The sequence below is a fragment of the Nicotiana tomentosiformis genome, chromosome 12 (assembly GCF_000390325.3).
Source record: "Nicotiana tomentosiformis chromosome 12, ASM39032v3, whole genome shotgun sequence".
NCBI classification, from domain to species: domain Eukaryota; kingdom Viridiplantae; phylum Streptophyta; class Magnoliopsida; order Solanales; family Solanaceae; genus Nicotiana; species Nicotiana tomentosiformis.
Genome location: NC_090823.1, coordinates 130,628,578 through 130,641,713, shown reverse-complemented (window position 1 = coordinate 130,641,713; position 13,136 = coordinate 130,628,578). Strand labels below are relative to the sequence as shown.

At 31.9% G+C, this 13,136-nt stretch overlaps 1 protein-coding gene across 1 annotated transcript; it reads left to right on the top strand.

The window, feature by feature from the left end:
* The first annotated feature begins 2,417 nt into the window (after positions 1 to 2,417).
* LOC104099207 (receptor-like kinase TMK4) lies at positions 2,418 to 6,359 on the top strand. The gene is made up of 2 exons (XM_009606122.4): positions 2,418 to 4,847; positions 5,510 to 6,359. The coding sequence occupies exons 1-2, from the start codon at positions 2,576 to 2,578 to the stop codon at positions 6,019 to 6,021; spliced, it is 2,784 nt and encodes a 927-aa protein (XP_009604417.1). The 5' UTR covers positions 2,418 to 2,575; the 3' UTR covers positions 6,022 to 6,359.
* The last annotated feature ends 6,777 nt before the right edge of the window (positions 6,360 to 13,136 follow it).

The window sequence follows — 13,136 nt, the reverse complement described above, 5'->3', positions numbered from 1 at the left end:
TTTCCGTAAATATGGGACAAACAGGTGGCAAGAAGAAAATGCGACCTTTTATTATAATCAGAGCTTTCAGGCTCGAGCCTTGAGTATGAAGTCATTTTTGTTAGGGAGTATCTTATCTCTTAATGTGAGACTTTCCGTCGCGGGTCACCGGATGAGAAACAATAAAAATGCATAGGATAAGAAACAAGTTTTGGTAATTGAATTGTACGCATTTGATCACTTGTTCTCTGTTAAAATTTTAAAAATTAAAACATTTAAAAAAAAAATTAAATTCATATGTGTTCGCTTCGCAAGCGTCCAAAATATTTAAAACTCCTCAAGTTGTTACTTTATTAGTTACTTCTTCAATTATCAAGCACTAGTTAAAGTTTAATTTTTAAGATACAAGGGTTGTTGAATTATTCGTAAAAATAGAAGGGGCTAGCTAGTTTCGGACTGGTAATTGAAAAATAGCCAGCGTTTGTAAAGTAATGAAAAATAGCTATATTTTGCTGCAACACGGAAAGTTCTAGCATAATATACTGGAGATTGGTGCACCTGTGTATGAACTTCTAATCATATTATGCTGGTACTCCAGCACACAGAAAGTTTCAATATAATATACTGGAGATTGGAGCACCTGTGTATGAACTTCTAGCATATTATGTTAGACCAGTATATTATGATGGGATTCCAGTATAAATATACTGGAACTCCATCATAATATACTTGAGTTCTAGCATAATATACTGTAAAAAATTTATTATGCTGGAATATTTATTACTTGAGTCACATGTAAAAAATTCGAACTCGAGTATATTATACTGGAATATTTTCCGAATTTTGAACAGTGTTTTCGTTCAAATTTATTTTTACATGAAAAGTAGCTAAATTTCGATTACCTTTGAAACTATGACTATTTTTCAATTACCACTTGTAAATTTGGCTATTTTTGAATTTCACCCAATTATTCAAGTGTCTCCGCAAATAGTTGATTTAGAGTGGTCACTACTTACCATATTAACCAGTTTTAAAGACTAGTAGATGAAGGTAATAAATACAATATGCAACTTACTTACAAAAATAACCAAATAATGGTAAAATTATAGAGATTCCATTGAGCCATTATTTTAATTATACGGCAAATATATTAAAACAGTTATATAGCAAATATAGACCTCTAATGAGACAAGACAAAGTCAAACATTTAATTAACAATATAATTAAAATTCTAACAATCACAAGGCTAAAAACTACTATATGCCTTAAGAGAGACGTTACACATTCAATAATGTAACCAAGATTAGTAATTCTAGTAATGTAAATAGTTAAAAATGTCCTACTAGTTTGTCTTCTTGTTTAACCAATAAATAATAAATAAGTAAATATTAAATTTGAATGCAAAATTAAGGTCTGGGGAGGGTAGTGTGTACGCAGACCTTACTTCTACCATGAGGTAGAGAGGCTGTTTCCAATAGAAACTCTGTGAAAGTGGAGGTTGCTTGCCATCAGAGCAACTCCTCTTTATCATTTCATTTGCATTATACAAATAACAAGATTGTCCTAAACCCACATTAGCAAAGAAAACCAAGAGAAAATAAGACAAACACCACAGTTTGCATTTCACTATAAGTTAGATTGTTATTATATCCTTGTTTGAAGTATTTATTCTCTAACTTAAAATTGAAAAATATAATTAATTAAATAATTATCAAGCAATCAACTATATTTTCATCTTAAATTAATAAACCTCAGTTATATTAATGATTTTTCAGTCCTTCTTTACTTAGATGGACATATCTCAACAATTTAGAGTGTTGGTAATAAAATAATTTTTGACATTTATCATCAATCTATTCAAATATTCTTCATTTCTCCGAGTTTATTGAATATTCTCGTTCAATTTAACCATTCAATATTTTAAGTTCATTATTCCAATTAATTCAGATTCGTATTTGGTAAAGTGACTAAAGGTTCAAATGCACAACACCAAGAAATTCTCATTCACAAAATTCTTCTGTTAAGAGCGGAGAAATCTCAATCATAACCTCTCTATAAAAACATCATTATATAATAGTCATTAATTATAAAAATCAAATTTTTCTCGAAACCGATTTTTATGTTACATTACAATATATGTCATTTATAGCAACATTTCACTGTAGCAACAAAAAAATATCGAAACAAACAAGATTATTTTAGAGAGCTTGAATGTATAACACTAATATACTTCTCAAACAAAAGTTTATGAAGTTAAATATTTTGAAAAAAGAAAAGCAATTTTTTTTTAAAAAAAAATGAATAAAACAGGAAATGGAGCAACAAGTTGATGACAAAGATACAGTTCATCTAAAGCTGTCAACATTAAGCATAAATCCTCTCTTTGCATAAATATGAAAAATCAAAATCATTGCCCAACCCAAACCCCAAAAAGTAGAGTACTATACAATATAGCTGCTTCTATACACAAAAACTAAAAACAGCTCAAAAACCAAACACAAATTTCAAGAAACAAGACCCAAAAAAAATCTCCAAAAATCTCCATTTGTTCCTCACATTATATGTATCTACTACCCTAGATCTTCAAACCCCATCAATGGCTTCCTCTCCCCACCCACCTCACCACCCCCACTACCTCCTTCTCCTCCTCTTTCTCATCACCTTAATCCCTTTCACATTTTCAGATGATGCTGCTGTTATGTCAAAGCTACTAGCTGCTCTTTCTCCAGCTCCTTCAGGGTGGTCATCTGATAAACCATTTTGTTCTTGGACTGATGTGAGCTGTGACAAATCTAGTGGTACTGTAGTTTCAATTAATATTGATTCACAGTCTCTTTCTGGTTCATTACCTTCTGATCTGAACCAACTTTCAAATCTTAAAACCCTTTCTGTTCAAAAGAATTCACTTTCTGGCCCCTTACCTTCTTTTGCAAATATGACCAAATTAGCTGAGATTTACTTGGATAATAACCAATTCACCTCTGTTCCTCAAGATTTCCTTTTGGGGCTCCCTAGTTTGCAGACTTTTAGCATTAGTGAAAATGGGAAGCTTAGTCCTTGGCAAATTCCTTTGTATTTGACTGAAAGTAGCAATCTTGGTACTATTCTTGCAAGTAATGCTAGTATTTTTGGTGTTATTCCTGATTTCTTTGATGCTTTCCCAAATCTTCAAGATTTGAGATTGTCTTATAATAATTTTACTGGTTTTTTGCCTGCTTCTTTTGGGGGTAGTGAAATTAGGAATTTGTGGCTGAATAATCAATTTCAAGGGCTATCAGGTACTATTGATGTGATTGAAAATATGACACAATTGTCACAAGTTTGGTTACATGCTAATTCTTTTAGTGGTCCAATTCCTGATTTGTCCAAATGTGAGAATATATTTGATTTGCAGTTAAGGGACAATCAGTTTACTGGTGTTATTCCAGATTCAGTAATGGGGTTGCCTAAGTTGGTAAATATTACTTTGCAAAACAATAAGTTGCAAGGTCCTATGCCACAGTTTAAAGATGGGATTAAGGTGCAACTTGGTACTACTAATAGCTTTTGTCAGTCCACTCCTGGACCGTGTGATCCGCAGGTTACAGCACTTCTTGAAGTAGCTGGTGGTTTTGGTTATCCAGAGACTTTGGCTGAGTCTTGGATAGGCAATGATCCTTGCAAAGGATGGTCATATATAAGCTGTGATGGAAAGAATGTAGCTGTTGCAACATTTGGTAAGCGGCAGTTTTCAGGTTTTATTTCCCCTGCTTTTGCAAATTTGATCTCTTTGAGGACCTTGCTTTTGAATGATAACAATCTTACTGGATCTATACCGGGAATCTTGACAACTTTGTCTAAGCTTCAAACCATTGATGTTACTAATAACAATTTATCTGGTCCTTTGCCTGTGTTTCGATCGGGTATTAAGTTTACTTATGGTGGTAACTTATTGCTTGGAAAGAATAGTAGTGATGGAGGGGGGAGTGGTGGATCACCAGGGTCGAACTCGAGTACTGATGGTGGAAATACATCTGGTGGTTCAAAGAAGTCCACAGTTTCAGCTGGAATGATTATTGGTGTGGTTATATCTGTTGTTATTTTTGTCCTAGTTGTTTTGTTTGTGTCTTACAAATGTTACATAAAGAGACGGCATAAGAGATTCGGGAGGGTTGAGACTCCGGAAGGAAGCAATCAAATGGTTAAGCCCAATGTAGTGAGTGGTACGAACGGGTATGCCGGAGTCCCGAGTGAGCTACAAAGCCAGAGCAGTGGTGATCATAGCGAGATGCCGGTATTTGAAGGTGGAAATGTTGCCATTTCTATCCAGGTGCTTCGACAAGTGACGAACAACTTCAGTGAAGAAAATATCTTGGGCAGAGGAGGATTTGGAGTTGTTTATAAGGGCGAATTACATGATGGGACTAAGATTGCTGTGAAGAGGATGGAATCCGGGGCGATGGGTACTAAAGGAATGAACGAATTCCAAGCTGAAATCGCGGTCCTTACCAAGGTTAGGCATAGGCATCTTGTTGCTCTTCTTGGTTTTTGTGTTAATGGGAACGAGAGACTTTTGGTATACGAGTACATGCCACAAGGAACTTTAAGTCAGCATTTGTTTGAATGGCAAGAACTCGGCTACCCACTTTTAACTTGGAAGCAAAGGGTAACAATAGCATTAGATGTTGCAAGGGGAGTTGAGTATCTCCACAGCTTGGCGCAACAAAGTTTTATCCATAGAGATTTGAAACCCTCTAACATACTTCTTGGGGATGACATGAGAGCCAAGGTTGCAGATTTTGGATTGGTCAGGAATGCGCCCGATGGGAAATATTCTGTTGAGACACGGTTGGCTGGAACTTTTGGCTATCTGGCGCCTGAATATGCTGGTAAATACTTCCTATGCTTATCATAATCCTTTTTAATTCACATGAGAACTGATTAGCATGCCTCTACGGGCAAACTCTGCATTTGATAGAAAACTAAGATTATCCTGTCATTAGCTTTCATGTGCTTTATAATCCTCAAAATATTAGATAGTAATAGCGACTAGTTGTTTTATTGAAGTGAGTTACCATGCTTAAATGCTAGTTTGTTCATTTTGTTCCCACTCATGGATTATTCACTAGCAATGTTCAGTAAAGTAACTGTATTTTAGCGAAAAGGAGTATAGTTGAAAGACAAACGTAGGTGGAAATTTAGAAATCCAATCATCCCGGTCTTCAAAGTGAAACTTAAGCGTTTACGTAATTGATTTGCTTAGTATTGATGTTGGTATAACGTGCATTAATGATCCCGTTGAATCTAAAGAGAAATTCCGATAGCAAAATATCGTTCTTTTTCTAGACATGAGTTCTACATCTCTACATTTGGCATTGGCTGACAATAGTTTTCTGCTCCTAACATGTTTAATTTTTTCCTTTTGATTAAAATCTTGTTTTCTCTTGTCATATCCACTTCCGGCATGTTTCTTGCATCGTAGAAAAGAGAAAATTTCCATCTTTTTCGGACTAACACTTAGATTAATCGTAACCTCTTCTCTTTGTTACAGCTACTGGACGTGTCACAACCAAAGTAGATGTGTATGCATTTGGGGTTGTTTTAATGGAGATCATCACTGGTAGAAAAGCATTAGACGAGACAATGCCAGATGAGAGGTCCCATTTGGTGACATGGTTCCGCAGAGTCCTTATCAACAAAGACAACCTCCGAAAAGCTATCGACCAAACACTTGATCCTGACGAGGAAACATTCGAGAGCATTGCTAAGGTTGCCGAGTTAGCAGGCCATTGCACTGCACGCGAACCATTTCAGCGCCCCGATATGGGACATGCTGTCAATGTTCTTGCGCCCCTTGTAGAGCTGTGGAAACCTACTAGAAATGAAGACGAAGACAGCGGCATTGATCTCCATATGAGCCTTCCTCAAATCCTACAAAGATGGCAAGCTGATGAAGGAACTTCAAGAATGTTTGATGATTTCTCCTACAGTCAAACACAGTCAAGCATACCTTCAAAACCTTCTGGATTTGCCGATAGTTTTAATTCAACAGATTGCAGATGACAGATAAGCAAAAATCAAGAAAATTTCTTCCTAAAGGGAAAAAGACAATGGTGCAGAATTTTGGGGTAACAGGTCAAGCTCAGACCCCACACGGTTTTCATCTTTTTGAATCACTAAATTCATTTGGTTAATTGGTTTCTTCTTAACAACGCGTTTTACTTTTTGTCTTCACATTACTTTTTTTGTGATAGACCTAAGTTTATATGTATTTTTTATTTATTTGGATTCTTGAAGGAGCCAGGCTGGACAACAGAGTTTTTGTGTTGTTTTGTTAGAAGGGAAATTGTATTAAATTCTTTTTTATCTTACATAATTAATGTACATATGATTGAGACTTATTTAAGCATGCACCATTTTCTACCTTCTAAATTTTGGTAGAAAGTCTTTTTTACTTTAAGGTGTGGTATTATCTTTCTGGCTGGTGCTGTTATTGATTTACTATCTCTTTTTGTCTTTTTAAGCTGAGGATCTATTGAAAATAGCCTCGCTGCTTCTCTAGATTAGAGGTAAGGTCTGCGTACACACGATCCTCCCCAGACCCTACTTGTGGGATTTTACTGGACTGTTGTTGTAGTTTGCCAGTAGAAAATTGGATTTTAACGTTGTACCTCCTTTCAGCACAGGTACTAGGGAGCTTTGCCCGTGTGCAACTCGACTATTTTGCTAGGCAGCTTTTGTTACTTTCCGCTAAAAGTTTAGGCAAATAAAAAGAAATCACATTGTATTTCTTGTCTTGATTTTCGGATTTGAATTCTTATTTCTCAAGGTATGTATGCACTTGGTTGATATCGTAGGCCACATTTTTTGGTGCAACAAATAGTAATTTTCTATACATTAGAAGTGAGAATAATGCAAACTGTTTGCATTCTACATTTGAAATTTCTACTAAAGAATTCTCGATGTGCTGTAAATTTTTTAATGAATTTATACATATTTGCTTAAACATTTTTGCTGGATCTAAGCTGTCAAATAGGCCATTCTTTGGCTTTTTCTTGATTTTTTTTCTTGGGATTATGATTGGGTTTTATAGTAGAATTTCACATGGGGTGAGCAAGAATATTTTGTGTAAAAGCTAGTGTGGAGGAAAAGGGATGTCTTTTGAATGGAATAAAATTTCCTTTTTCTTGTTCCTTTTTTTTTTTTTTTGGGGGTGGGGGGGGGGGGTGGGGGGTTGTGGTGCACATGTTATGGCGACTTTTTGTCAATCCTTTAAAGTTTTTATATAGGATTTAATGGGTTTTGTATTTAAGAAGAGGACATTAAATCTATTCTTAGTCAAGATAATGACAGGGTATTTAGGTCAAATTTTTGATGTAATGGATTTCTAGATAGCGTAACGAGTAATGGCTACAAGCTAGCAACTGAAATTTTCTTCTTCTTGTTTTCTTTTTTTGGTCCCCTCTTTTGCCAACTTTTTTATCATGTGATGTAATAGTATGTCTCAATCAAGAGTAGAAGTTTCTCTTCCTCATCTCTTTCTCTCTATAGCCCCCCCTCACCCCCCCCCCCCCCAAACCCCCCCCCACCAAGAAGAAGGAAAAATATGGAGTCTAAGAGTCCGTTTGGACATAAATTTTTTTCCCCTTTTTCCCCTAAATCAGCGTTTGTTCATAAAATTTTCAATTTTCATTTGAAGATACATTTTAAAAAATTTCAAAAATTTGAAAAAACTTCAAAAAGTTATTTTTCAAAATTTTCACTTAAATCACTCACAAAACTTCTAAAACAACCCAAAATTATATTCATGTCCAAACACAACTCTAAATTTCAAATACCATTTTCACTTGAAAAATAATTTTCCCCTATTTTGAAATTTTACAATTCTTATGTCCAAACGCCCACTAAATTTCTAAATATGGATTGTGTAAAAAATATTTACACGATTAGATTATCTAAAAGATCATACAAGTAAGCATTTAAGAATGTGGCTTAGCAATAGGTAGAGTTTTTCATTTGCATAAGTAGAGTTATTCGATATTTGTGCTGATAAATATAAATACCCGATTGAATAGCTAAGATATGCGTAAGCTGATTCGGACATTAGTTGAATTCTTAAATCTTTTTTTTTCTTAAATGAGACTTAGTAACATGGAGGTTGACAGAACAACCTTCTATAACATGTTTAAACACGTCCTTACACCCAAAGTGTATATAGGTTAAATCAAAAAAACAAAATGACATTTTTTCATGTTGGAACTTGAACGGTTTCAAGTGGAATTTGTTTGTTTTCCCGGCCAAAAATATAAATTTTCATTTTGCTCTCTTTCAATTGCTTAGCGATCTTAATTAGTCTATATTTTTTTGGAAAATTTCGAAGGGAAACCGTGGCCGCTACTCTTTGAGTGTACGCTGGATAACTTGTTCATTATCCAATATCTCACAAATCGCATAGGAGATGTAAAATCGCACTAGGCAAGTTCGGTGCGACGAGTTCTGACCGGAGAAATTGCTAGTGATGGGAATCAATCCCAAGTCTCTCTCACGTGAGAAACCACTCACCCAACCAACTCAACCAACCTTTGCGCGCTTAATTAGCCTAGATTAATTGATTGTATTCTTAAAATAATTCATCTCTGACAAACTCAAGATTAAGTATACTTAACATAATGATGTACCGACTGAAACTCAATTAGAACACGTTATTCCGACAAATGGCAAGCTATGTAGTATATTTCATGTCAAACTGAGACCAAGTAAATCTCAGTTTGATATAAGTAATTTAATTTCATATTCTAATCTAACTACTATGGATCAAAACTAAGATCTGAAAGTAGTAATAGTAGTACCAAGTGGGACCCTGAAATGTCTTGAAACCAGACAATTTTCTTGCCAAACATACCTAACATATCACCTGTCCTAAAATTCTGGAACATGTGATGTTGCATTTATTTTAAACTACGGTATGGGTATATCAAAATCAGATATTCTAGTTTGTATTGGCTCTAAAGCATGGCGGAAGCACAAGTGGAGTTACGAGTTTAATCGAATTTAATAGTTTTTATTCAAATAGTGTATTGGTATTAAGAAATTTATTAAAATATATATAAATATTAAATTTAGAATTCAGTCATTAACACTTAAATTATCCTTCTAAAATTCAGAACTATTGAAATTCTTGCTCAGCCGGTGTTCCAAAGCCCTCATCGCATCAAAAGATGTTTTACTTTCACGGGATTTGGATTTATAACTCTGAAGTGATTTCTCTTTTCAATTATTCTTCAAAATAGGCTATTTTATAGTGAAACTTTAGTTATAGAAAACCTCTCGTTTCCTTAAAATAGAAATTATTGGAATAATTGAAATAGAATGATCCTCAAAATTGTGATATGAATATGAAGAATTCATATACCTAACACCAACTAGTTTGACTCCATATATATAACCAACAGAATTAATTTGACCTTAAATGTAGTTGATTGATTGATAAAGATATTTTTTTTTTACAATATGGAAGATAATTTTTAGTGTTGAAAGCAAGTATATGTTCACATTCCACAAGGAGATCTAGCAATAAGAAAATCTTACTAAGTGGAGAAGCAATTAATTGAATTGCAAGATAATTTATTTGAAAAAAGAGAGATTATACTTTCTTATTGGTTTTTATCATAAAATCACATGTAATTCTCCATCAATTAGTCATGACACATGGGGCAGTTGAATGGATAATATGTACAAAGGTCAAAATAAGAATATGGTTAATTATAAAAATTTGTTGGCAACTGTACAAAGGTCAAAATAAGAATATGGTTAATTATAAAAATTTGTTGGCAACCACTAATCATTATTCTATTGTACAATTTATTTCTTTGTCAAATGCCAAGGCCATAAAGTGGTTATGGCAAGAATGTGCCATAATTCAACGTCTAAACAATAATAACCGTGTGCATTGTCATAATCATTCATATATATTTTTATTTCCTATTATTAAAAAGTGCATGAAATATGTGATAGAAATAAATCATGTAATTTGCATAATTTATAGGTATTTCCTATCTATTGTAATTATATGCGCACACTACAACAAAATGTATATGTAGCTACTAAATCTAAGCTACAAATCTAAATTTCGTAGCTATTACTCAATAATAGCCACAAAAATTCGAATTTTGTGGCTATCTACAAATTCTTAAAATTTCTTAGCCACAAAACTAAATTTACAAAGCTAATTCATTATTTTTGCTATAATTACTAATTTTCATGATAATAACTACCTAAACAGCTACAAACTTATTGCTACAGTAAAATTTCATAGCTAATCATAAGTTTTTGCCACGGGTAAAAATTACTGTAGCAATAGTATACTTTTAGCCACAATAAATTTTTTGAAATAAATTATTGTAGCTAAATAAATATTTTTGCTTCAAGTTATAAAATATTGTGGCAATAGTTGGCTTAATAGCTACGATTTTTGAAATAAATTATTGTAGCTAAATAAATATTTTTGCTTCAAGTTATAAAATATTGTGGCAATAGTTGGCTTAATAGCTACGATTATTTGTCATGACAAACTAATATAGCCACAAATATTTTGATATGATAAGCTTTCATAGCTAATCAATAGTTTTTGCCACAGGCTGAAACTTACTGTAGCAAAATAATTTTTTTAGTCACAATAAATTATTTAACTTAAAATGTTGTAGTTGAGCAAACAATTTTGCTTCAATTTTTAAATAAATCGTGGCAATAGTCGGCTAAATAACTACAATTATTTGTCATAAATGATATAGCCACATATTTATTATTGTGGTGAAATTTTATAGCTATTAATAAGTTTTTGCAATGACTCGAAGCTTCATGTAACAATAATAACATTTTAGTCACATTAAATCAGTTAAAACACAATCTTGTAGTTAATTGATATTTTTGCTTCAAGGTTAAAAAAAACGATACAAATAGTTAGCTTAACAGTTCCAATTATTTGTCATGACAAAATGAATAGTAGACAATTACCTTTCATAATTGACCATAACTATATATATTGTCATACATTTGAGGTTATCATTGCAGTAATAATATGTTAACTATAATAAATTAGCTGCAAAAACATTTGTAGAAGAATTCTTTTACTTCGACTATGAAAGTCATGACAAGAGTTAGTCTAAAAATTATATGCAGTTATGAAAAAATAATTTCATATAGAAATTTGGAAAAACAAGAATGTATATAACTTGAAGAATTAATTAACTTCTAAATAAGAAAGATTAAAATGAAAAATATCTTCAATCTTAAAATAGAATTTAAGCAGAATAAAAATTAAGCTGAAAAACGTATAGTAAAATAGCGACGGGTTTGCGACGAAAAATAAAATTTGTTGCTAGTTTTTGTACTAACATATAGCAGAAGATCTAGAAACGAAACTTCTATCACTAACTTTATTATTCATTTTAATTTTTAGGTTTAATCATTATAATATCAATCAATTTTTAGATACATTTGTTGTATTTTAAAATCAAACTTACTTCCCCTATATTATAAAAATCTTACACTTACACCCTCTACAAGGTAAATGTATAACTACGTTTATTAAAATAAAACTATTAAATAATAAATTAAAATTATAGCATTATTCATGTACTTATTTTTATAAAATTTTAAAAAGAGGATAAACATTTTTATTGAAAATCTTTATTCATGCAGTTGATTAAAAAGGATAATAAATATTTTATGAAATATGCATCTTTCTTAACTCTTAAACATGAAATGAACCCAAAATACTTAATTAGATAACTAGAATTGTTATATATTTGACAAAATAGTTTTATCTTCCAAAAGTCTTTAACTATAATGATACTATTCATTTTTTTTTCCTCTAAAAATATGTAAGCCTCTTATATAATGATGATCCTACACAAATAAAATAGCATACAACAAATTTAAGATAATTTTTCAGCGGTTCAATAAATAAACAAACTAAAATAAAATTGAGTTATTCATATATAATAAGAATTTTATAATTAATTAAAAATACAGATAACTTACATGTTTAAAATTTAAGAAAGTTTTCACTAATAGTTTCATATCTTATCAAGCAATTTATATTTAATCAAACGCGTGAAATAAAAATTTTCAACAAAAATATTTATCTTCTCTATTAAATTTTATAAAAATAGAAATACGAATCTAATATAATAAAAATGGGAATATATAACAAACTACCAACAATATCATATCGGATGAAAGAAACTTTAAAGAAAAAATTAATTTAGAATATCTTTATTTTATGCAAATAGTTTATTTTTTCTATGTTACTTAACATAATTATATATTTATTCTTTTTGTATTTTCGTAGGTAGTGTTCTTACTTATAATTGTTAGCACTTACGTTTCTTTGCATTTACTGAATTAAGATGTATTAATTAAAAAAATAAGAGAAAGCAAAATTATATTACATAAGTATATAGCAACAAGTAAAAGAATGACAAACGAAGTTTTTGGCAAAAATCATCCTTGAACTATAGCCCAAACCTAAATTACATCCTTGTGATGCTTTAGTGAACAAAAAACATCCTTGTACTATTTAAGCTATTGCAAGAATCATCCTTCCGTTAGTCTTTGTCAAAAAAAAGAAGTAACGGCCAAGCAAAAGAGCATACCAAGCACGTGAGTTTCCTCCTAAAGTTTCCAAGAGGGCCCCTCTTGCCCAATCATCTTCCACCTTCATAAAAGGTAGGTTTGCTGCCTAAGAGTATCATTTTATTTCTTCTGAAAAAATGTACTAATTCTTTATTTTTGTTAAGGTGAAACAGTGAGACATTGAAATAAAGTATTTATAGTTAACTTTTCATCTTTATTAATACTTAAAAACAGTGAAAAACTAGCAAAGGACGCCTTTATACCCTTTACTACTTGATACCTTTAGACCATCACACTAGCATCAACAAAAAGCAATAATGAGCAGGGAAAACAACAAACAAGAGCAAAAGAAAATAACAAAAACTTTCAGCAAAAATCAGTATCCATATATTGCAATACCATTGATTAATTAAAGATAAAAACCAGCAACATAACACCAATACAGAAACCAGTAGCTAATTAATAAGAAATAAAAAAACTCCAAACACCAAAAAACGAATTAAAGACAAGAAAGTATTAATATTTCTTCAATATAATGAGAA